At 56.9% G+C, this 20,799-nt stretch overlaps 3 protein-coding genes across 6 annotated transcripts; 1 reads left to right on the top strand and 2 right to left on the bottom strand.

Annotated features, from left to right (window-relative positions):
• Positions 1-609: 609 nt before the first annotated feature.
• Eif5a (eukaryotic translation initiation factor 5A) lies at positions 610-5,364 on the top strand. 3 transcript variants are annotated; one of them, XM_003466180.5, is made up of 6 exons: positions 610-816; positions 2,667-2,852; positions 3,971-4,075; positions 4,264-4,395; positions 4,482-4,555; positions 4,673-5,364. In XM_003466180.5, exons 2-5 carry the CDS (start codon positions 2,688-2,690, stop codon positions 4,542-4,544), a joined length of 465 nt encoding a protein of 154 aa, XP_003466228.2. In that variant the 5' UTR covers positions 610-816; positions 2,667-2,687; the 3' UTR covers positions 4,545-4,555; positions 4,673-5,364. The 3 variants fall into 3 exon arrangements, with proteins under 3 accessions (XP_003466228.2, XP_013004212.1, XP_063098001.1); XM_013148758.3 differs by having other exon boundaries at positions 640-797; XM_063241931.1 differs by lacking the exon at positions 610-816 and adding an exon at positions 1,031-1,177.
• A 205-nt stretch (positions 5,365-5,569) lies between these two features.
• On the bottom strand, positions 5,570-8,150 carry Gps2 (G protein pathway suppressor 2). Its single transcript, XM_003466264.5, has 10 exons — positions 7,762-8,150; positions 7,361-7,470; positions 7,166-7,278; positions 6,979-7,058; positions 6,812-6,894; positions 6,416-6,569; positions 6,241-6,330; positions 6,079-6,158; positions 5,901-5,996; positions 5,570-5,741 (listed from the first exon to the last, which is right to left on the bottom strand). Exons 1-10 carry the CDS (start codon positions 7,853-7,855, stop codon positions 5,658-5,660), a joined length of 984 nt encoding a protein of 327 aa, XP_003466312.1. The 5' UTR covers positions 7,856-8,150; the 3' UTR covers positions 5,570-5,657.
• Positions 8,151-8,360: 210 nt separating this feature from the next.
• On the bottom strand, positions 8,361-19,917 carry Neurl4 (neuralized E3 ubiquitin protein ligase 4). Of its 2 annotated transcripts, none has more exons than XM_005002115.3 (28): positions 19,621-19,917; positions 18,342-18,786; positions 17,672-17,970; positions 17,401-17,512; positions 17,222-17,310; positions 16,444-16,516; positions 16,076-16,340; positions 15,657-15,838; positions 15,309-15,394; positions 15,031-15,193; positions 14,730-14,928; positions 14,573-14,649; positions 14,413-14,491; positions 13,911-14,080; positions 13,688-13,819; positions 13,236-13,381; positions 12,941-13,165; positions 12,743-12,841; positions 12,492-12,653; positions 12,143-12,307; positions 11,577-11,735; positions 11,131-11,310; positions 10,923-11,010; positions 10,718-10,825; positions 10,429-10,573; positions 10,169-10,281; positions 9,926-10,091; positions 8,361-9,032 (listed from the first exon to the last, which is right to left on the bottom strand). In XM_005002115.3, the coding sequence occupies exons 1-28, from the start codon at positions 19,900-19,902 to the stop codon at positions 8,828-8,830; spliced, it is 4,614 nt and encodes a 1,537-aa protein (XP_005002172.1). In that variant the 5' UTR covers positions 19,903-19,917; the 3' UTR covers positions 8,361-8,827. The 2 variants fall into 2 exon arrangements, with proteins under 2 accessions (XP_005002172.1, XP_013004211.1); XM_013148757.3 differs by having other exon boundaries at positions 13,905-14,080.
• Between the last annotated feature and the right edge of the window lie 882 nt (positions 19,918-20,799).

Consider the following 20,799-nt stretch of genomic DNA (forward strand, 5'->3'; position numbering starts at 1 on the left):
GCTGGAACTCTACAGCTGAGCAGAGGCACAGAGCCTAGAGAAGTGAAGTCCAGCGGGGGGCAGCCCGAATACGAAAGCGCCCTGGGGCGGCACGTGAGCTCTCGCGCATGTGTGGAACACAGACAAAATGCCCAGCAAGGGACGCACCCTGCAGCGCAAAATTTCCTGAAACTTGCGGGTCGTTTAAGTCCAGTAAAGTGGAAGTGGGGCGTTTCCTAAGACGCATGCGTTCTGGACAGAGCTAGCGATACAGTGGCGTGGTCTTTTCAACGCTCTGCGTACTGACGACGTCTGAGGTGGAAGGGGCGGTTAGGATCGCCAATACGCATGCGTTCAGAGACCAAGGCGTTTCCTCCAGAGGGTGTGGAGTGCAGGACCCTCTATTGCGCAGGCGCACGGTTGGTTTGGTAGGACAAGTGGTCTATCAAGGGGAGGGTAGAGGAGGTTGAAGGGAATTAAAAACCGGGCGCGCCTGCGCACTGTTGACTTCTTGGAGGCGCTCAGGTTTCGTGAGGGGCGGGGTCACGTCTACGCGTCATTGGATGGGTAAGTGGGAGAGAGGGTGGAGCGCGGGGAGGGACTGTGCGCTTGCGCAGTGCGGGGGTGGAGGGCGGGCGAGCTAGGTACCACGCTTGCGCGGCTGTCATAGGGCTGCTTGGTTGGTCAGTGGGGAGTCGGCGCCTGCGTACTAAGACCCGTGTGCAGCAGCGGCGGCGGCGATAGAGGCGGCGGCGGCGGCGGCGGCGGCAGCGGGCTCTGAGGCAGCGGTTGGGCTCGCGGCGAGCGGACGGAGTCGGGTCAGTGCGTTCGCGCGAGGTGAGAGCGAACAGGCGCGCCTGCGCGGAACCTCAGCTTGGGCCGGGAGTAGAGATGGAACTGCGCGGGGGTCGGGGAGGGGGCAGAGGGGAGCGGCGGCCACCGCCACACGCGTTGGGTCGGGGAGCCGCGCGGGGTGCGGAGAGTCGCGGGCGCGCGGCCCAGTTGGCGCGCAGGGTGACGGTTGGGGCGGCCGGGTGACGTTGGAGCGACGCAGGGCGGGGGACGGCCAGCCGCGAGGCCGCCACGCGGGAGAGGCCGCCAGGCGACCACGCCGGGGCGAGGGCCGGGAGCCAGATCGGCCCTGCCAGGATAGGGGTCCCTGGGCCGTTGAGGACCGTGCGCCGCGCGGCCACGTGAGGTGGGGGAGGGGGCTGTTCGGTGAGAGGGCAAGTGGGGGGGTGGCCGCCGGGGGGGGAGGGGAGGCGGCGTGGCTGTGGCCTGGCCCAGCCTTTGGGGAGGGGATGGCCGCGGCGCCGGAAGTGCCCCCCGTGGTAGGCTGCCCTTGGAGGCCGAGACCGCATGGCCGAACGTGGACCGGGTCCGCATGGTAGTGTGGGGACCCCTCCCCCCAGGTCCCGGCCACCGGAAACCCCGGGCGGCCACATGGTGGGCGGGAGCCCGGTCTCCGCAGCCCGGGGAGGACTGCTCCTGCTCCTCCGGGCATCCAGGCCGCCTGGGCTCTGAGGGAGCGGAAGAAGTCCGAAGCCGGGCTCCGCGCCCCGGGGGCCTGCTGCTCTGGCATATGTTTCGGTCTCCCGACGTTGTAGGCCCTGGAGTTTGCCCCTCAGTGCTCACGTGAAGTGAGGCCGCCGGCCAGGTGTAAGTGGCACTCTTGTGAGCGGGGGCCCTGGAGAAATGGGGAGATCTGGGTAGCTGGACCCGGGCCCACCTCTCCGGGCTCGCTCCGCGCCGACAGCGCCGTGTGTCAGGGAGCGGCTGGGGTCCCCGCGGTGATCGGCGGTCTTCACCTTGTCACTGTCTTCCCTGTTGCATCTGGCTTGGGAGTAACTCGGCTTTAGTCTACTAACTACCAGCCTAGTGTGATGTGTACTACTCACTACTACCAGCCTTTTGCTTTCATTTTATTGTCATTCACCACCCCCCACTGCACTTTCTACTGACTGTACAGGCCCGGCCTGAAAAGCCGACAGAACCGATGCATCCTGGGAAAATGGGAGGGCCCTCGAGTGAGAGGCTGGGTTCCTGGGTTCCCTTTGGGAACTGAGATCTAGGTGTTTAATAGGGGAATCGTTTAGGAAACTGCTTTCTCTCCCATGACTGCATCTGCAGTGCATGTTGGAGAGGCGGGAATCCCCCGAGAGGCCTTGTGGTTTCCTGTCCCGGTGACTGGCTTGTGTGTGGATAGGGGTGGAAGGGTGTAACAGAATCGGGTGGGGCCTTGCCCTCCAGTCTCCACCCTCACCCCCATTAGCCCCGCCCTTTTGCTGGCTCATAGTTGCTCACCTAATTATAGCCCTGGCTATATGTGGGGAAGGGGGGTGGTTGGTTTCAGTGGCAAATAACACCTGAGTCCTCCCTGCTCATAGGAAGTAGGCCGCTCTTCATTCGAGATTTGGCATCCCAACTCCCTAGAGCCTTTCTTTTCCCAAGCCATGACTAGCTTTCATTTTGGGGGTGGATCCAGGTATTCTCCCTTCCCTTATACCCATCCTTAAGTGTATTTGATCTCAGTCGGTGTTTATTCTAGGAACTTTGACTTAATTTTAGGTGGTTAATGGAGTAAAGGGTTGGGGGAAATGGAGTAATGTTTCCAGAAAGGTATAGGATGGATTAGAGGTCCCAATAACCTCCATCCTTACTGACCCCAGTTCTCTTCTTGGCTTTAGTTGGAATCCAACCCTCTTAAAATGGCAGATGATTTGGACTTCGAGACAGGAGATGCAGGGGCCTCAGCTACCTTCCCAATGCAGTGCTCAGCATTACGTAAGAATGGCTTTGTGGTGCTCAAAGGCCGGCCATGTAAGATCGTCGAGATGTCTACTTCGAAGACTGGCAAGCATGGCCATGCCAAGGTTAGAATTTCTCCACATCTTGCCTTCCCCCTACCTCCTGTATCCGATCCGTAGGGCTCCTGGCAGCAAGTGGTCACCAGTTCTGGCCCTGTACCTACCTTTAGTTCTTTTCTCACTCAGTCCTTCTGTTAAGCACTCCGCCTCAGACTGTACCTGCCTCTAGTCTGCAGCCTCTTCCGGGGATATCTTTGGGTGGTAGCAGCCTTCTAGTAGGGCTCTCCCTTTGCATCTTTGTGCCAGTCTCTTGGTAGTGTGTTATGCTCTGGCTATTCTGTTTATTCCTTATTCCTTGCCTTTTTCCTTGAGCCTTGTAGATGTCCTTTATTTGCATTACTTTGTCCACTTTAATCCTAACACAGTACAGTGTCACATTCCCTAAAGGGTTCCAGTGTACATGTTTGAAGTCACTTTGCTACTTCCCTCCTTAGCTTTTTCTTTGGAATTGACCTATCCTACATTCCAGTTCCTGCCCTTGCCTGTTAAGTTCTTTACACCTCCTTGCTTTTGGGGGTCTTTATTGCTTGTGTTTCCTGGGTCACCTCAGATGACTTTTTCCTTAAAAGTTCCAGCTGGTTAATTCTTAAAGAATTTCTTGTGGTTTTTGTTTCCCAGTCAAGTTTTTCTGTCTTTTGTTGACTTGACATTAGTCCTGATTCTACTTGAATAATGCCTTGATCTTTTCTATTTCCTTATTTTCTAATGCAAAGTTTGAGATGTTCAAAGTACTTTTTAAAGTTCTTTTATTTCACATTTCTTTTTCTCAACTTTTTCTATTTTCCAAGTTCTTAGTCCCGTGTGTGTCCAGAAAACTTCACCTAGATTCCTATTCCCCTAGTCTTCTGTGTTCGCTATCTGAAAGTAATGGACTTCTCCTAACTCTGCCTTACCATTTCCCGTGTGTGATTAGCCGCCATCTCAATGGTGGTCTTTTGGTCAAAAGGTGGGGGGAATTTTTAGCCTTTGAGGCTTTGATATTTCTTTCCTTGGTTGTGGTTCATTTTCAGTTCGCCTAAACTTTGCCCTAACAAGATAGACTGACTTCTTTCATCAGTCCACATGAGAGTGTATCACCTCCACCCTGGAATTTGGTTGGGTTTCTCTTTGTGGTTCATACACAGGTCCACCTGGTTGGTATTGACATCTTTACTGGGAAGAAATATGAAGATATCTGCCCATCAACCCACAATATGGATGTCCCAAACATCAAAAGGAATGATTTCCAGGTATGTAGTCATTTAGGACAAGGGTGGTTTATGGAGGGAAAATAAGGATTGACCCGAAGCAGCAAAGAGGAGGGAAATGGCAAGAAGAGAGCATTTGATACAAGTGTGCTCATCTTCCCAGTTTGTCCGTTTCCTTTACTCTCAGCTTGTGTGGGCCTACTTTGAACTTCTTTCCTATGTACCCTCAGCTGATTGGCATCCAGGATGGGTACCTATCACTGCTTCAGGACAGTGGGGAGGTGCGAGAGGACCTTCGTCTGCCTGAGGGCGACCTTGGCAAGGAGATTGAGCAGAAGTATGATTGTGGAGAAGAGATCCTGGTACGGTGCCTCCTGCGCCCTTGTGTGTTCAGCTCTGCTCTTCCCTTCGAGTCTAGGCATCTCCTGACTATCCCTTTCTCTTCCAGATCACGGTGCTGTCTGCCATGACAGAGGAGGCAGCAGTTGCAATCAAGGCCATGGCAAAATAACTGACTCCCAGGTGAGAACAGAGCCCTTATCTTCCGTTTTACAGTTCTCATCAGATTATTCCGGTATCCTCTGCTGTGCCTTTCTTGTTAAAAGTATCTTGTGTTACATGGTTTCTTTCTCTTGCCAGGGTGGTGGTGGTGGCGGTGGCAGCAGCGGCGGTGGCGGCAGCAGTGGCAGCAGTGATCCTCAAGCCTGCAGAGGCCCCTCCCCTAGCCTGGCCCCACTCTAGCTGGGCCCTTGGCTGGACTCCTACACAATTTATTTGACGTTTTATTTTGGTTTCCCCTACCCCCTCAATCTGTCGGGGAGCCCCTGCCCTTCACCTAGCTCCCTTGGCCAGGAGTGAGGGAGCCATGGCCTTGGTGAAGCTGCCCTCCTCTTCTCCCCACCACCCCCCACTATAAACCCTAGTGGGGGAGAAGGGGTTGGGTGCTGCTTGTGGTTTAGGATTTTTTTTTTTTTTTTTTTTTTTTTTGGTTTGGGTTTTTTTTTTATTATTATTCAATTTGGAATCAGAATGCTGTGGATTCTGGTAAATGGTCCTTATGCCCTTCTCCCTTACTCGTCAATGGTCTGATCCCGTTTCCCATAGCTCTTTACCCCAACACCACCCCCACAGACTGGGGACCAGCTCTCTCCCCTGCCTGTCTCTCCCTGAACCCCTTTAGATGGGGAGGAAGAGAAGAGGGGAAGGGATGTGCCCCCTCCTCAGGCATCTGGGAGGGCCCTGCCCCCATGGGCTTCATCCTTTCCTGTGGGCTCTCTCCCCGACACATTTGTTAAAATCAAACCTGAATAAAACTACAAGTTTAATATGAAGCCCTCAACTCAAGCCACTTACTTGAATTAAATTTATTGGGTATTTATTGATTGGCAGATATATTCAGGACTCTAAGACTAAATGCCACCTGATGACAGTTTATTAGGGTCCACTGTCTAAGGGTGGCTTAAGTATTTCCCTCCCTCGAAGCAGCTGTACTGTATTCCTGGCCCCTGGGTGGGAAGTGACACGAACAGCAGCAGGCAGGGGTGGCAGGTAGGTTTTATTGATCTGGGACATACAGGGGAGACCCTCACCCATGGGGGGTGGAGTTGAAGAGAAAATCTGATGGTCACTTATGGTAGAAGCGTGGGTTCTGGCTGTGTTGGATGAAGGGGAGCCGGGGGCCAGGTTGACTGGTAGTGGCAAAGCCTGACTGGGTGGTGGTGAATGGAGAATGCTGTTAGTGAGTGTACTCTCCTCCCACTTAACACCCTTACAGATAAGCAACCCTAGAAAGGAGGGGACCACCACAGGACACAAGCCACCTGTCTGGTTTTCCTACTAGCAAAGGGGTTTTGATTACCATCCTTACCTTTCCTGCTGGTTGCATCTGCACAGGAAGCTGAGGGGAGGTGAGGAGTCCAGGTGCTGGGTGCAGAGCTTGAGGGTGCATGGGGCGCAGAGAAGACTGCAGAGGCAAGTCGACATTAGCATACTAGGAGCTCCCCCCAACCTATTCCTCCCCTGAATCTCCCATGGCCCATGCTCACTGAGTCAGAGAAGCCAGTCTGCTGATTAGCATGTTCCATCTGCTTTTGCAAGGACAGAGCGCCACTAGGTTGGAGAAACCCTATGTGGGAAAGAAGATGTGTAAAATGAGTAAGTATGAGTAGACCCACGGGGCCAGGGCTGCTACCCGCAGTGTTAATCACCTGTCTGGGTGGGCTGGAAGTGGCCATGCACGGCATAGGGCTGTGGCTGTGGCTGTGACAAGTACTGCACTGCAGGAAACGCTGAAGGTGCTGAAAAAGGCAGGATGCCGCCGTCAGGACTTGAAGGTTTTCTCTGGACTTGGAGGAAAGCCCGTCTTCTGTCCCCATCACTCACCTCTGAGCTGCTGGCTAGGACTGTAGGCTGGCTGTGTGGGCCCATAGTGTGGAGGGGGCTGAGCAGTCCCATAGGCACCGCCCGGGCTGCCTTGGAATTGCCCATGCTCAGGGGTGCCTGGAAAAGCAGCAGCTGAGCCCACATAGTGCCGGGTCTAGGAAAAAATGAAAACATGTCCTGTAAAGCAGAAACTCAGGGCTGGGGTTACAGTTCAGCATAGCTTGTAAAACTTGGTTCAAACCCAGTATGGGGCGAGAAGATTCCCAGGAACCTGTCATTTATATAGTGCACTCGCCCCCGTACAGTAAGTGCGTTGTACACCTGTGGGCCGGATGTCTGGAGAAAATTCTAGGGGAGAAACTTAACAGCCTACACATCCAAACCTACTTCTCTCACCGTAAGCACTTGGGGTCCAAACATCTGTTTGGCTCTGTCAGCTGCCATGAGGGTGCCTGGGCGATTGTGTCCTCCAGGACTCCCTGGAAAAGGAGAGGGGCTTTGGGATGCTGAAATGGGGAGCCACCATCTCCAGGAGGGCCCTTGTGAGGTGGTTCAGTCCTCACCCTGCATGCTGAGGAGGTGAGTTCCTGTGTGAACAGTCAGGCTCTGCTGGTACGCAGCTGATGTCAGTGTGGTCAGGTCACTGGAGGAAAAGGGAGACAGGTATCCCCCCTTTCGCCATTAAACATCAATTTTGCTACCTGTTCCCAATTCCACTATTCCCATTTGTACTTCTAACTCTGATCTCACCTTTGCTCCTTTCGCCTCCGTTTTTCTTCCTCATGTAAAACTTTCTTTAGCTGCAGGAAAAGCTGGTGCTTCTCTTCCTGTAGAGCCAAAAGCTTCTCCTGTAATTTCAGAATCTGGGAGGGGAAGAGGAAAGAAGAGGTAGGCAGGGGAGTCAAGAGAAACCGCCACGGCTGGGAGTGACTAGGGAATGATTACTTGTTCTTTGGTTTCCTCTAGTGACATTCTCTCTTCCATCTCCTTTTTTTTCCTTCTCTCTTGCTCCTCTTTCATCTTCTGTTCCATCATCTTGTCCACTTCTTCCTCCTCTGGAGAATCGGGGAGAATGGGGAAGTGGCAGGGTGGTGAAAATCGAATGTTAAGAGTCTGAAGACCAATAAAGGCCAGTTACCCTACCACTCCCTTGTAATGGCTTTTTTCTGTCCCAGGGATAAGTTTTATTAGGTGCTCTCCAAGGTCCTTGCCAGCTCGGAGTTTAACTTAAGACCAGGCCCCTTCACTCCTCCGCCGTAAGCACAGCCAGAGAGTACGGCCCAGCTCTGGCCACTGGCCCGCCTGTCCACCCGCCCCGCGTCTACCCCCGCTCTGCGCCGGCTCACCCTGCCGCTTGCGCTCCCGCTCCATCATGATGTGTCGGTGCAGCGCTCTGGCCATGGCGTTAGAAAGCTTGGGGCGCTCCAGGAGCGCGGGCATCGTGCTGCCGGGGTCGTGAGGGCCGCAGGCGCCCCTCTCTGTCACTGGCTGCCAGACCCCGGGCCGGGCCTGTCGGCGGGAGGGCGCTCAGCAGAGACCCACGCCGGGGCCAGGAGGGCGCCCGTGTTGGCGCGAGTCACGTGTCCCGGGAGTCCGCCGCTCGCCAGGCCGCATCCGCAGCCGCACCCTAGACGCGCGCGGACGGCACGAGGCTCGGCGGCCGGGCGCCCCGCCCCTCCGCGCAGCCCGGGGCGCCGACCGCAGCCCACCCCACCCCTACCCCACCAGTCTTCAGGCGCTCCCCGAGGCCTCCGGCGCGCCCGGCCCCAGCGTCACATCCGGCGGCCGGGCCGAATCCTTCCGGGTCACGGAGGCTGCGAGCTTTGCGGGTTGGGCGAAGCGGAAATGCGGAAGCGCGCGGGACGGGTGCCCGCGAGTGCCAGCCCGCGGCCGCGCCCCCGAGACCCGGCGCACTTCCCGCGAGGAGCGCGAGACCGAGGCGAGCTGTGCTCCAAGTGTTTATTGGCTCCTTAAAAACCGGGTCAGTAACAACTGTACAGAGGGTCCGCGGCTTCCTCGCGCCCCCTTGCTCCCCACTCCCGCCTGATGGCCCCGGAAAACAGCAGCTTCGTGTGGGCACAGGGAGAGGCTCCTCTGGGATTCACAGTAACCAGAAACGAAAACGGAAATAAATTAAGTGATGGCGAGGGGCAAAGTAGGGCTCCACGGTCCCCACATCAGTGCATGAAAGCTGGGCTCCCACAAGCTCCCCGCCGTCGGGGGAGCGCGCTGGGCCTCTGGACACGGAGATGGACTCCACTTCCGTCCGATCGAGGCTGCCTGGTGCTCCCGAGGCTCCCAGGCCGCACCAGGCACGCCCTGGCTCACTGGCACGGAGGCGGAGCAGTCTTCACCGAGTCCCGAGTCGGGGCAGAGCCCAGCTGTGCTTGTCGTCGTGGTGCTCCCCCGCACTCATTCCACCCGGACCAGCAGGGCATAGAGGAGCGTGGCCCCCTTCTCCTTAGTGACCCACTCAAGTTCCGCCGGGCTGAAGTGAGGGTCAGGTGGCTCTCTGAGAGCAGCAGAAGGGGGTCCATGGGTGTAGGAGCCAGGGCGCACACAAACCTGGAAAGCCACCTGAGCCTGGTGCGTCCGCTGGGATTTGGGGTCCCGGAATCTGTCATCCAAGCAGAAACAAGGAAAGTGAGGCCTCTGCCCCACTGGCTGCCCCTGGCTAATGTCCCCACCACACAGGCCTTACTGTCCCTTGGAAATAATTCCCAGCAAAAGGCACTGAGCTTCAGCTGTTTGCTACTTGCAAAGGTCTTCAAAGTCTTCTCAGCTACTCCCTTGAATATCTTCTTCATACCTTTGCTCAAACCTCAGTTTTGGGGGTAGGGAGCGGCAATCCTGGGGATTGCCTTCATGCTGAACTATATCCCCCAGGGCTTTTTTTACTTTTGAGACCATGTCTTGCTATGTTATTAAACTGCCTAGGTTAAGGGCTGGGGATTTAGCTCAGTGGTGCAGCACCTGGCTGGCAAGCTTGAGGTCCTGAGTTCAATTCCTGGCACCCCTCCCCCCCAGTAAATAAATAAGTAATTGCCCAGGCTGGGTGGGAACTTACAATCCTCTTGCCCCCACCTCTCAGTGCTGGGGTTACAGGTGTGCACCACCACAGGGGCCAAACCTCACCTTCTGATGTCCAACCTGATACCCTATTTACATGCCCACGCCAAGCACATGCCTCTTGTTTGATTCCACTTTCACTTTTTATTGTTTCCATTGTAGTCACTTATCACTTTAACAATGCTCAAGGCATTATATGTAAATATTTCCTAACGTGAAAGGCTAAGATCTGCAAGAACAAGTCTTTTTTTCTTTCACTAAAACAGCTTGTTCTAAATGGTAATCTGTTCAATGAATAAATGAATGAGGAGAAGACTCAGGTGAAGAAGCAACTAGCAAGCCAGGATGGGCAAAGGAGGGGGTACAAATCATGTCCACCCAAGAGGCCCTGGCCCGCCCCCCAGGTCTGATTCCCCGAAGCACTTCAATTCTTGTACTCACTGCACTTTGGAGGCCAGGGTCTCAGCCCCAGCATACTGAAGAGAGGGGGATAGCAGCACTGGGGGGGGCTGCTCTTCCCGGGGAGGTGCACAGTTCTCACCAGGCTCCTCAAACCCCACCCCGGGATCTCCCTTCAAGGGGCGGCAGCTCAGGATGGAGGCGGTACCTAGGCAGACAGCTGGGTCAGGGCAGCCCCGAGGCCTCCGGTCCAGCCTTCCCTCCCTCCCCGATGCTCTGCAGTACCTGCTCCCAGCTCCCCCCGGTCCAGCACCCTCCGTACAGCTGCCACACTGCTCCCATGATACGCCATGTGCCACTTCTTGGTTAGTGTCCCAGCTTCCAGGCGGGGATTCACCCTAAGAGGAAAACAAGGCAGACAGCACAGTGGTCACTGCTCGGAAGCTTAGCCTCTGTCCTATCACGTTTTACAGCCACTTACTTGGCATTCTCCTTTCCTGGGTGGGGAGCAGTACGAGAAATGCCCGAATCCGACCCATACATACCTGAGGTTGAACCTGCACCAACCAAAGGGCAGAGCATATTCCCGGGGGGGCTCCCCTCTGCGCCTGTGGGCCTCATCTCCGCGCAGCTTCCGGCAGGACTCACAGTAGCACAGGCTACGCTTGGGCGGAGGCATGAAATAATCCTCTGCGGGACAGTGAACAGCAGACTTGATGTGGACGCACACCCTGGTCCCAGCCATGCTGCTGCCCTGGAGCTGCCGCCAGGGCTCTGCACACGGCCTTGGCCTGCCGTATGAGTGGGGGGTGGGTTCTGAGGACTGGGACTCACCAGGAAGCAACAGCAGTTCTTGGAAGCGCGAGCAAAGGGCATGGTACTCGCAGCTCTTTAAAGGGCTGGCAGCAGGCGGTGGACCCCAACACACACTCTCCTTAATACCTGAGGGGGCAGAGGGGGCACAGGTCACAGGACCCAGGGCGAGAAGGATGGGCGCAGGGGAGTGGAGCGGGATGACAGTCCCTTTGGGGCGGCGCACCATCCACCATATCGGCTTTTTCCATGTCCCCTTGGGTTCCAGCACTCTTTCCACTGGCAGCTCCTGGTTCAGGGCTCACAATTGTCACCTACAGGGGAGAGGATCAGCCAGAGTTTGATCAGCCCCAGAGGCTGCTGACCCCTCCTGTGACCCACAAACTTCCCAATCTCCTGGGTACTCCCTCCTTCCTATCTCCATGGCTACCGACCTGCTCGCACTGCCCATAGAGATCCACAAGAGCGTGGCAGGGCTGAGGCACATCGGGCACGGCTACCCCCTGGTCCACCCCATTGACATGGAGATGCAGTCCCCCAGAGCTGTCCAGCCGCAGTCCTAAGATGGTGCCTTCGGGACATGTGTCCAGATTGGGCCCAAACTTCTCGCAGATCTGGAAGGAGAGACCTACTGTTTTCCAGACCTGAGACTCCCGGCTCAGTGGTCATAGTTACCTGCCTCTTTTACCCCCACCTACAGCACTAGTAATGGCAGACACTCCAGAGGAAGAGGCAGGCATAGACCAGATAATGACACACACCCTTGCCCATCCGCTCCCTTCAGACCTATGCGCCTCCTCCCAGGAGTCCAAATCCCACGACTCCCCTTCCGCCAGCCCTCCCTGCTCAGAAGCCTGGGCCTCTCTGGCTCCCCACTCACTTTGAGACCATTGTGGAAGATACCGCGGCCCCGCAGCAGCCAGGCTGCCCGTTTGAGGGCACAGGCAGAAGCGGGAAAGTTGAGTCTCTCAGGTGGGCAGGTGATGACTCCCAGGACGAGAGATGATGTCCACTGTCGGTTCAGAAAATCTATCCGCACCTGCAGAAGGAACTGCTCTACAATCACAGCCCCCAGGCAGAGACATCCACTTACCCAGCCGAACCGGCCACTCTCCAGCCGGGCAGGGAACACTGCACCTCCCAGGGTACGGCCTGGCTTCTTGCCCTTTCATGTCTGGACAGATCAGAAACTAAAAACTCACACGTTTCCGTCCTTTTTATTTGTGTATGTGCATGTGTGTGTTGGGGAATGGAACTCACGGGTACTGCGCATGTTAGACAAGCTCTCTGACTCAGCTGCGGGCTGCCCCATCCTCTCCCACTCACGTTTGAGCCTTGGTCCCCAACTAACTTTGCTGTATCTTTCAGTTTTCAGAAGAAAAGCCCCCTTTAGGAGAGTTGGCACCATCACCCCAGAGCAAGAACTGGGGAGATGGCAAGGCACACCTGGACCAGTAGCTGGGGCAGCAGGGGCTGGCTGATGACAACGATGCCCTGATTGTAGCTGGCCACCCGTGTGGCTGTGCGGTTCCCATTGGACAAAAGAATATTCTTCCCGTGGTTTTCCAGGAACTCGAGGACTGTGGGCATAATACCCATCTGATTCTGGCCCTGATGTGGAGAGAGACAGTGAGCTTCACCAGGACTAATGACCAGCCTATCCCACCCCACTGGGGCGAATACAAAACTCAAGTATGAGCCTTTACCAGGCGGCTGGAGAACCTGAGGGAACCTGACACTTGATGGTCACCAACTGCCCATCCATGTGCCCAGCAGCCCTGCTGCAGCCTCTTACTCCCAAGCCACGTTCCTCGCTCTCGTCATCCTCCTCGCCTTCACTGCCAGTGTCTGAGCTGGGGGAAGGAGGCTGGGTGATTTCGGGCTCCTCCAGCCTCGTGGAACTGACAATGGACACACTGCGTACCGGCCCATATAGATCCAACACAGCCCACACGTTCTAGGGACACAAGACCCAGGTATCAGAGACTGGCATGTGACTTTCACCCAAGGACCCACAACCAGAACCCGAGGCAGTCTGTAGTCTACCTTGGCAATCCCTGTGGCTGCAGGCCCCATGTCCTCTCCATCTACCAGGACGTGCATTGTGTCATCTGCCCCCCGACGAATGCCCACACGGCTCCCCACCTATATCAAAGTGGGACAAAGACAGGCACTCAGTCCCCCTCTCTCTGCTTTGGTAACCCCCAGCCCTGCCCACCACTGCCCTGGAGCCAGCTACCTTACCCCCAGCCTCTCAAGGTTCCGGCCATAGTTCATCCTCTGGAGCTGCCCATCACGCCTCACTTCACAGCTGGACACCATCCAGGTGGTCTTAGTCCGGAGCTCGGGCAGGGAAGGCGGCAGCCCAGGCCCACTGCCTGCTCCAGGCCCCATCTCCCCTGGCACCAACGTGGTCAGCCCCAGCCGGAGGGAGCCTGCCCACTTCTCATCCAGCTCTTCCACCTTCACCTGCGAAAGCAAAGCTATTAGCTGGCCCCATCACTGAGCCAACACCCCCCACCGCATCCCCACAGCCCACCTCAAAGACTTCCTCAGCCTTGAGCTCCTTGGTGCTGAAAACAAGGCCATGGGAATAGCCAACTGCACGCACTGCTCTTGTGCCGTCCTCCTCCAGAGTGACATTCTTGCCACAGGTGTTGTGGAATCGGTGGGCCACGCCAGCCACTGCAGACAGATGGCCACAGGAAGAGGCAGGGTTAGGACAAGAAGCTTCAGATGCCATGCAGAGCCACACTCGCCATGACACAGGAATGGATACGAAGGCTCCACATGACATTACTGCTCTGCACCCCTAGAAACCTCTTCACCATGGCACGAGGCATCCTCAAGCCCAGGGTGCCCAACACGCGGTATGTGGGCCCCTAGGTGCAACCAGGTTATAACCTCGTTTCTGACCGCTTGCTGAGGGCCTTTCCCCACTTATAACCAGCAGCATCTTTGAACAGGATCCCTTTGGCCCACAGCAGACACCTGGGGAGTGCAGAGGGAAGGATTTCTCCGTAGCAGTGTTGCTGGTCGCCAGGCTGTTGTCCATGGGGCCGGTGGCATTGGTGATGGACACTTGGACACACTGGCCATAGAGATCCACGACAGCATACACCTCTGCAAGAAAAGGAAGGGGTCAGAAGCCTGAGAGCTCAGGCAGTCTGAGTGGAGCACGGCTGGCCAGAAGCCACAGAGCAGTCACCTTTACCCGGAGGCAAGCCTGAGCAGGCGGCGCCTTGGTCCTGGCCGTTGATGAAGTAATGCAGGTCACCCTTGGCAGTCCGCATCATGCCAATGCGCGCGCCTGTGCCCAGCGCATCCAGGTCACACCCATAGTTGTTACGCATTGTGTTGCCATCCTGCATAATGGCTGTGCCGCTGGGGAGAGAGCAGGAGGGGTTAGCCTCCCAGTTCCAACCCCACACTGGCCCCGCTAAGTCTGTCTGTCAGCGCCCTCCAGCCTCCTGGACATGAGGAGGGTGTCTTGATCTGGGTCTGAGGTACCATCCTGTCTCCTTTACAACTGGTACCTCCTTAGGGAAGAGCAGGAATTCCCCCAAGAAGGTGATGAATCTCCTACAGGCTGGGCAGGGCTTCCCAGAATTGAACACAGTGCACAGGATCCCCTAGGTCTGCCACTGCCTGGGGCACTACAGACCTACACCCTGATCTTAGCCAGGCACATTCAGCCCCGCCAAGCTGGTCCTGACCTCAGCATCCACGTATCATAGTCAATGTCTGTCATGGTATTGGGGAACTCCAGGTCTTCAGGTCTGATGGCAGTCACCCCTAGGAGAAGGCAGGGGAAGTCAGAGTCCACCCCACAGGCCAAGGCCTCCAGCATCCATCCACACACAGCCACCTCCTCACCGGCCTCGATGGAGCCTGACCAGCGGTCTACCATCTTCTGGATGACAATTTCAAACAGCTCTCCGTCTCGCAGCGCCCTGCCAGGAGAGCAGCGGTCATGGAGGCCCTGCTAGGGTGGGCAGTGAGATAGCAGACACACGGGAGTGCAGAGACTGACCGGTTGGAAATGACAATGGCGTCGTTGAACTCGCTGCGGCAGTTGTGGCGCAGTGCGGTGCGGCCCCCGTTGGTGATGACCGCATTACTGCCGTGCAGCTGGTGGAATCGCAGGTCAGAGCCTCCTGCCCCCGAGGACGGGGAGCTTGGAGATACCTGGTTGTTCCCCTCAGGGAGGGGCTCAGGAACGGGAGGCACCTCTGCAAAAAAGTTGAGGTCACCCATTAGGATTAGGTCTCTGGGTACCTCTCCAGCCTTCCACGGCCACCCTAACCCCCTGCCCCAGCAGAGCCTGGCCTCACCCACGTCATCCACAATGGTGGCCTGGGCCGCCTGGCCATAAAGATCAACGACAGCATAGACACCCGGGGGCACATTCCAGGCAGCCGGGCCCTGAGTCATTCCATTGACAAAGAAGTGGAGAGTGCCGTCCTCCCGCCGCACCACGCCCACCGTGTCCCCTGCCTTGGAAGAAGGGGGGCTGGAGTGAGGAGTCAGGCGGAGTTCCTGCCTGGGACGCCCTGCATTCACCCTCCTCGCAGCTCCCCGACTGCGCACCGGAGCACTGCACCTCTCCCACCTTGAGGCGGTCCAGATTGTGCCCGTATTCATCCAGGATGGTGGTTCCATTGTGCATCACGCCATTCCCAGTCATCATCCAGGTCCCTGAGGGACAAGGGGCCACAGGAGTGAGGGGGAAGCAGGAGTACTCTATACAAAACACTCCCCGACACGGACAGTCCACCCGTCTCTACTGCGATCTCAGCGTGAGTTCCCAAGGCAGCCACACTCCGCCCTCATGGCTTCCACAGACACTGGACAAACCATCACAAGTGTGATGAGCAGGGAAGGGCTAAAGAAAGTGACAGAGCCGCAGGGATGGCCTCTGCTCCAGGACCCAAGCCCAGCCCGGCCCTTGGGAGCTCACCAGAGCGCAAGTTGGTCATGGTGGAGGGCAACTGGAGGTAGGCAGGGTTGTGGGTAGTGACCCCAATCTCGATGGAGCCAGCCCACTTGTCCACCATCTTGTCGATGCGCACCTGGAATACTTCTCCGTCCCGCAGTGCTCTGCTGCTCAGCACCACCCCGTGATTGAAGTCATCAGTGGCACTGAGGACACAGCAAGTGGGGATTGAGACCCCAACACATACTGAGTGTGCCAAGGCTCAACCTAGCACCACCCGTCCCCACTGCCCCAAGCCCAGCAACCAGACCTCACACTGCAGGAAATTCCTGACCTCTGCGTCCAGGACTGCCTAGGGACTCCCTCTACCTCCCTGGTCCCCATCTTGCCCCTTTAGTCCCATCACAGCCCCTTCCGCAGCTTCTCCACCCCACGGGCCGTACTGGGGCCTCAAGGCAGTGCGTCCCTCGTGGGTAATGGCTGCCTTCTGCCCACAGTTGGGGTGAAAGAGCAGGCGCTCAGGTTCCGCCTGGGCAGCAGGGGCAGCCCGGCGGAGGGCACCCTCAGGAGACAATGCCCGCAGAATGGCGTTGTTCCGGCGAAGACGGTCACTGTGATTGTTGTTGTGGACAATGGTCACCTTCACAGCCATCCCATACAAGTCCACCACACCATATACCACTGGGGGGGTCAATGGGGTGGCCACACCTGCGAGGGAGGAAAACGACAGGTGAACAGCAAACAGGAGAGCAAGCAGCACCGAGGATCCCCCCGAGAGCCCAGGCCACAGCCGCTCGGACCACTCCCTTACCTTGATCGATGCCATTAATGAAAAAGTGTAGGGCAGAATTGGACTTCCTGGTGAGGCCAATATGGTCCCCCTCCTAGTGAGAGCAGAAAAGTAGCTCAGTGTGGATCTAGCCATAGTCCCAGGGGCCCCTCCCTACCCGCTTCCACAGAGGACCTGCTCCCAAAGGTGTTCGCGCAGGCCTGAGGCCAGCCCGAGTGGTCGCTGGGCAGGGCATGTCCCAGGTCCCTGTCTTCTAGACATTTCCTGCCTGCTCGGTGTATGTGTTCCCTTCAGTAGCACATGTGCTGACACTCAATGTGAGTGAGGCAGTAAGTCACACCCTTTTATAAGCATCCCCTTCCTTAAATCTATGTAATTGCCACAGGAGTTACGTAGCATGTGGGAAGGATAGGTTCAAACCAAACACAGGGCAAAAGTAACAGTACTGTTAGATTCACTGTACTATCAGACTCATTGTAGAGCCCGTTGAGGAATTCTGCCTTCTCAGAAACAACCTCATGTAGCCGGGCGTGGTGGCTCACGCCTGTAATCCCAGCACTCAGGAGGCTGAGGCAGGAGGATCCTTTGCGAGTTCGAGACCAGCCTAAGTTACAAAGTGAGCTCAAGGCCAGCCTGAACTACTTATCGAAGCCCTGTCTCAAAAAGACAGAAAAAAAAAAAAAAAGAACGAACGAACCTCAAGCAAAGACAAAGGATTTCGTGTCAGATCAGAGACGACTATATGGCCCCCAGGCAGGAACAGAGTACCAGGGCTCCTCTGGAACGGCCCCGCCCTTACCTGCAGCTCATCCAGACTGAATTCACAATACTCCCGGCGGGTGCCCTTGCCATTGGTGAGGATCCCACAGCCGCTCATCATGATGGTGCCTGAGCACGGGTGGACACTTGCTTAGGACATGGCCTTCCTTCCCTTTAGCTGCCCCAGGCTTGCGTCCTCACCCCTCCTGGGGCTGGTACCTGACTGGAGGTTGGTCATGGTGGCTGGGTACTCCAGGTTGTTAGGGTTGTGCGTAGTGACACCAATCTCAATGGAGCCTGACCACTTATCTACGAGCTTGTCAATGCGGATCTGGAGTTAAATGACAGCTAGTAAAGCAACAGGGAACTCAAGTGCAGAGAAGGGACCCTCAGCCCTTGCTCCCCAAGCCCCGCCTGTCATCCATCAAGGACTGAGGCCCATTTTTAGCTCGCACAGGGTGAGCCAGTCAGACCTGAGGGTCCTGCCTACCTCAAACATCTCATTGTCCCGAAGCGGGCGATTGGTCATGACAACTCCGTTGTTGAATTCATCCAGAGGCCTCCGGCGCTCAGCTGTCTTATTATTGTTGCTGAGTTTGATAAGGGTGCCACACTTCTCATGAAAGAGCAGGGCGTCATTGGAAGTGAGGATGGGCGAAGTGGCAGTACCGCTAGATCCCAGCCCATCCCCTGCTGGTGGGGAGCTCAGGTTCACATTCAAGAGCCCCCCATTGTAGGCAGACAGGATGGTATTGCTCACCACCTCAGAGAGCTCCATGCTGGCAAAGTCTACAGCACCAGGACAAAGAAAGAAAACCAAGACGAGGCTCTACACGCTGGCTTAGCACGCTCCCGTCCCAGCCCTCTCCTGAGGTTCCTCTCTTGTATACTGCACTGCCTGAGCCCCTTCCCAGAGCGCCCCCAAAGCCCTCACCATTGTGTGTCTCGAGGCTGTTAGGAAGTGTCCAGGGATGGCCGAGGGGTAAGCGCTCGGCCCGGCTTCCACCACAGCCAGATCTTCCACTCTAGGCCCTATTCTCCCTGGCAGCAGACGCAGGGTCCGCGTGGCTCGGCCTGCCCGGCCTGGACCTTTACTTTGCTGTGCTGCTCCAGCTGTACTCCCTGACCCACCCTCCACCAGGGCCCCGCTGTGTCCTTACCCTCATCTCCAGAGGTCCCCTGTTCAGTCAAGGCAGACTCTTCAGGGGGTGCTGAGGGCTCAAGGGGAGTTGAGGGGATGGGGGTCGGGGGACTGAAGCCTGGCTCAGTGGGGAGCACGGTGATCTGGGTGCACTTGCCATAGAGGTCCACGACAGCCCAGACCCGAGAGGGCAGGCCGGTAGCGGCCACACCGCAGTCCCGCCCATTCACCCAGAGCCGCAGCTCCCCAGCAGCTGTTCTCTCCACACCCACTCGGTCCCCTTCGCCAAGCTGGTCCAGGTCCTGTCCATACTCCTCGAGCACAGAGCGGCCATCCTTCAGCACCGAGCAGCCCGACACTACCCATGAGCCCCCCTTTAACCCTGTGGCACTGCTTGGGAAGTCCAGCACACTGGGATCCAACGCAGTCACCCCAATTTCAATGGAGCCACTCCAGGAGTTGACCTGTGTCGGAGGCAGGAGACAGACAGATTCAGGATGGGCCATCATTGGGGTCTCCCACTTCTAGGAAGCTACATTCCACCTGCCACTGTGCACCTCTTGTCATCTCTCAGGCACCACCCAGAAACGCAGCCCACAAGTCATTTTCTAGACCCCACTTGGGCAGTTATTTGGTTCCACTGTCCCCCGGTGAGCCTGCTCTGTAAAAGGTGCTCTTTTCCTCAGAAGCAGGTTAAACCCCCTTGTTTCAGCTTCCTATCTCTTCCAAACGTTCTGTGGACCTTCAGCCACCGCAACGCACACACTGTCCACACTGCTTTCTCCAGTCTCTCTCTCTCTTCCCAGCCCAACTCTCTCCTAGGGTCAGACTCCTCCCAGATCCACTCTCCTCCCACATTCCTTCCCTGTGGGACCAGCCACACACACACCTCTCTCCCCCAGAGTATTTCACTGCATCTGTCTTTCTGGCTCTGCCTCCGGTATGTCTGTCCTTCTATGGTTTGTGCTTTCCTCTCTCTCTCCATTTTTCCTAACACATCTGACATCACCTCTATCCCCAGGAAACTGTGTCAGGAGGCCCACTCCCCAGCTGGACTATTGGCTGGGCCCCCGGGTCCCTTTTCTGCTTGAGTCTTTCGGATTCTTGGGCTCTCCCTGTCTCTTCCTTCGGACTGAACGTTTCTGAATCATTTTCTTTCTGCCCATGCCTTCATGCCCTACCTCTATCGGGCCCCTTTAGGAACCCAGCGAGGCGAGATTTCTAGCTGTCCTGCCGCATTTCCCTCGCTTCCCTCCCACTCCCCTCCACGTTTCGGTTCCCCGGGCCCGCCCCTGCACCTTGCGGTCGATGCGGACAGTGAAGACGCGTCCATCGCGCAAGGGTTCCCGGCTCAACACCAGCCCATGGTTAAACTCCTGGCCTGGCTGCTGCCTCCGCGCTGTACGCCCACAGGCCGACAGGCTCACCAAGCGCCCGGTGCGCGGGTGCAGCTCCCCAACGCTGCCGAGACCCCCGCTGGACCCCGGGCCTGGGCCGCTGCTGCCAGGGCCCCCACCCCCGCCTGGCCCTGGCCCGGGGCCTCCCCCAGACCCCCCACTCCCACCCGACCCCGCCGCCATCGCCGCTGACACCGGGGCCGCGCGACAGCCGCGCTTGGCGGCACCGTGGCAACCGCGGAGGACAGACACCCTAAGGGACTACGACCGGGGGCTGGGGCCAGGTGTGCTTTACGGCAATGCCGGGCAAGGAAGCATCCCGGCTAGGGAACTAGCGACTACCACGGTGGAAACAGAAGGACGACAGGGTCGGCAGGTTTCCTTTACGGCAGGGCCCGATGAAGTGGTTCCGAGAGTGGAGAGTTGGGCCTCCTAGCTTTTGCGACAGAAAGAGGAACGCCTGCCGCAGGCATCTTTACGACGGACGGGTGCAAGCGCCCAAACACGCTTTGCGACACCTGCGATCCCGCCCTCGCAGGGCGAAGCGACACAGTAATGTATTCGCTTGACGGCCAGGGCCGGCGTCTATTCTTCGCGCCGCACGTTTTAGAACCGTGTGAAGTGGGCTCTGGAAGGTACAGAGACGAGAGCTTTGTAAATGGGCTTCTGTCCTCCACACGACCAAAATGTCGCAGTACCTCCGCTTTGCTTCACACCTTTCTAAGACTGCGCCAGTTTGCGAGAGGGAGAGCTTGCGGATTCAGGTCAAGCCCACTTTAGACGTCACTTCAACCAGACGCTTTAGACTTTAAAACTACAAATGAGAGCCAGTCGTGGTCGTACATGCCTGTAATCCCAGATTTGGGATGCTGAAACAGTACGATCGTCCCAAATTCAAAGTCAGCCTGGACTACATAGTTCAAGGCCAACCTCAACCACATAGCAAGAGCCTCTCTCAAAAAAACTTTTTTAAAAGAAGTCCAAGAATGCATTTTCAAACAAGTATTGATGACCCCGAGGAAACGCCCAGAGTTAATTCTAAATCCAGTTTTCCCGTGCTTGCTCTGAACTCAGACGACG

The sequence above is a fragment of the Cavia porcellus genome, unplaced genomic scaffold (genome assembly GCF_034190915.1).
Source record: "Cavia porcellus strain 051 isolate PalLab524CR breed Dunkin Hartley unplaced genomic scaffold, mCavPor4.1 scaffold_32, whole genome shotgun sequence".
NCBI lineage: Eukaryota > Metazoa > Chordata > Mammalia > Rodentia > Caviidae > Cavia > Cavia porcellus.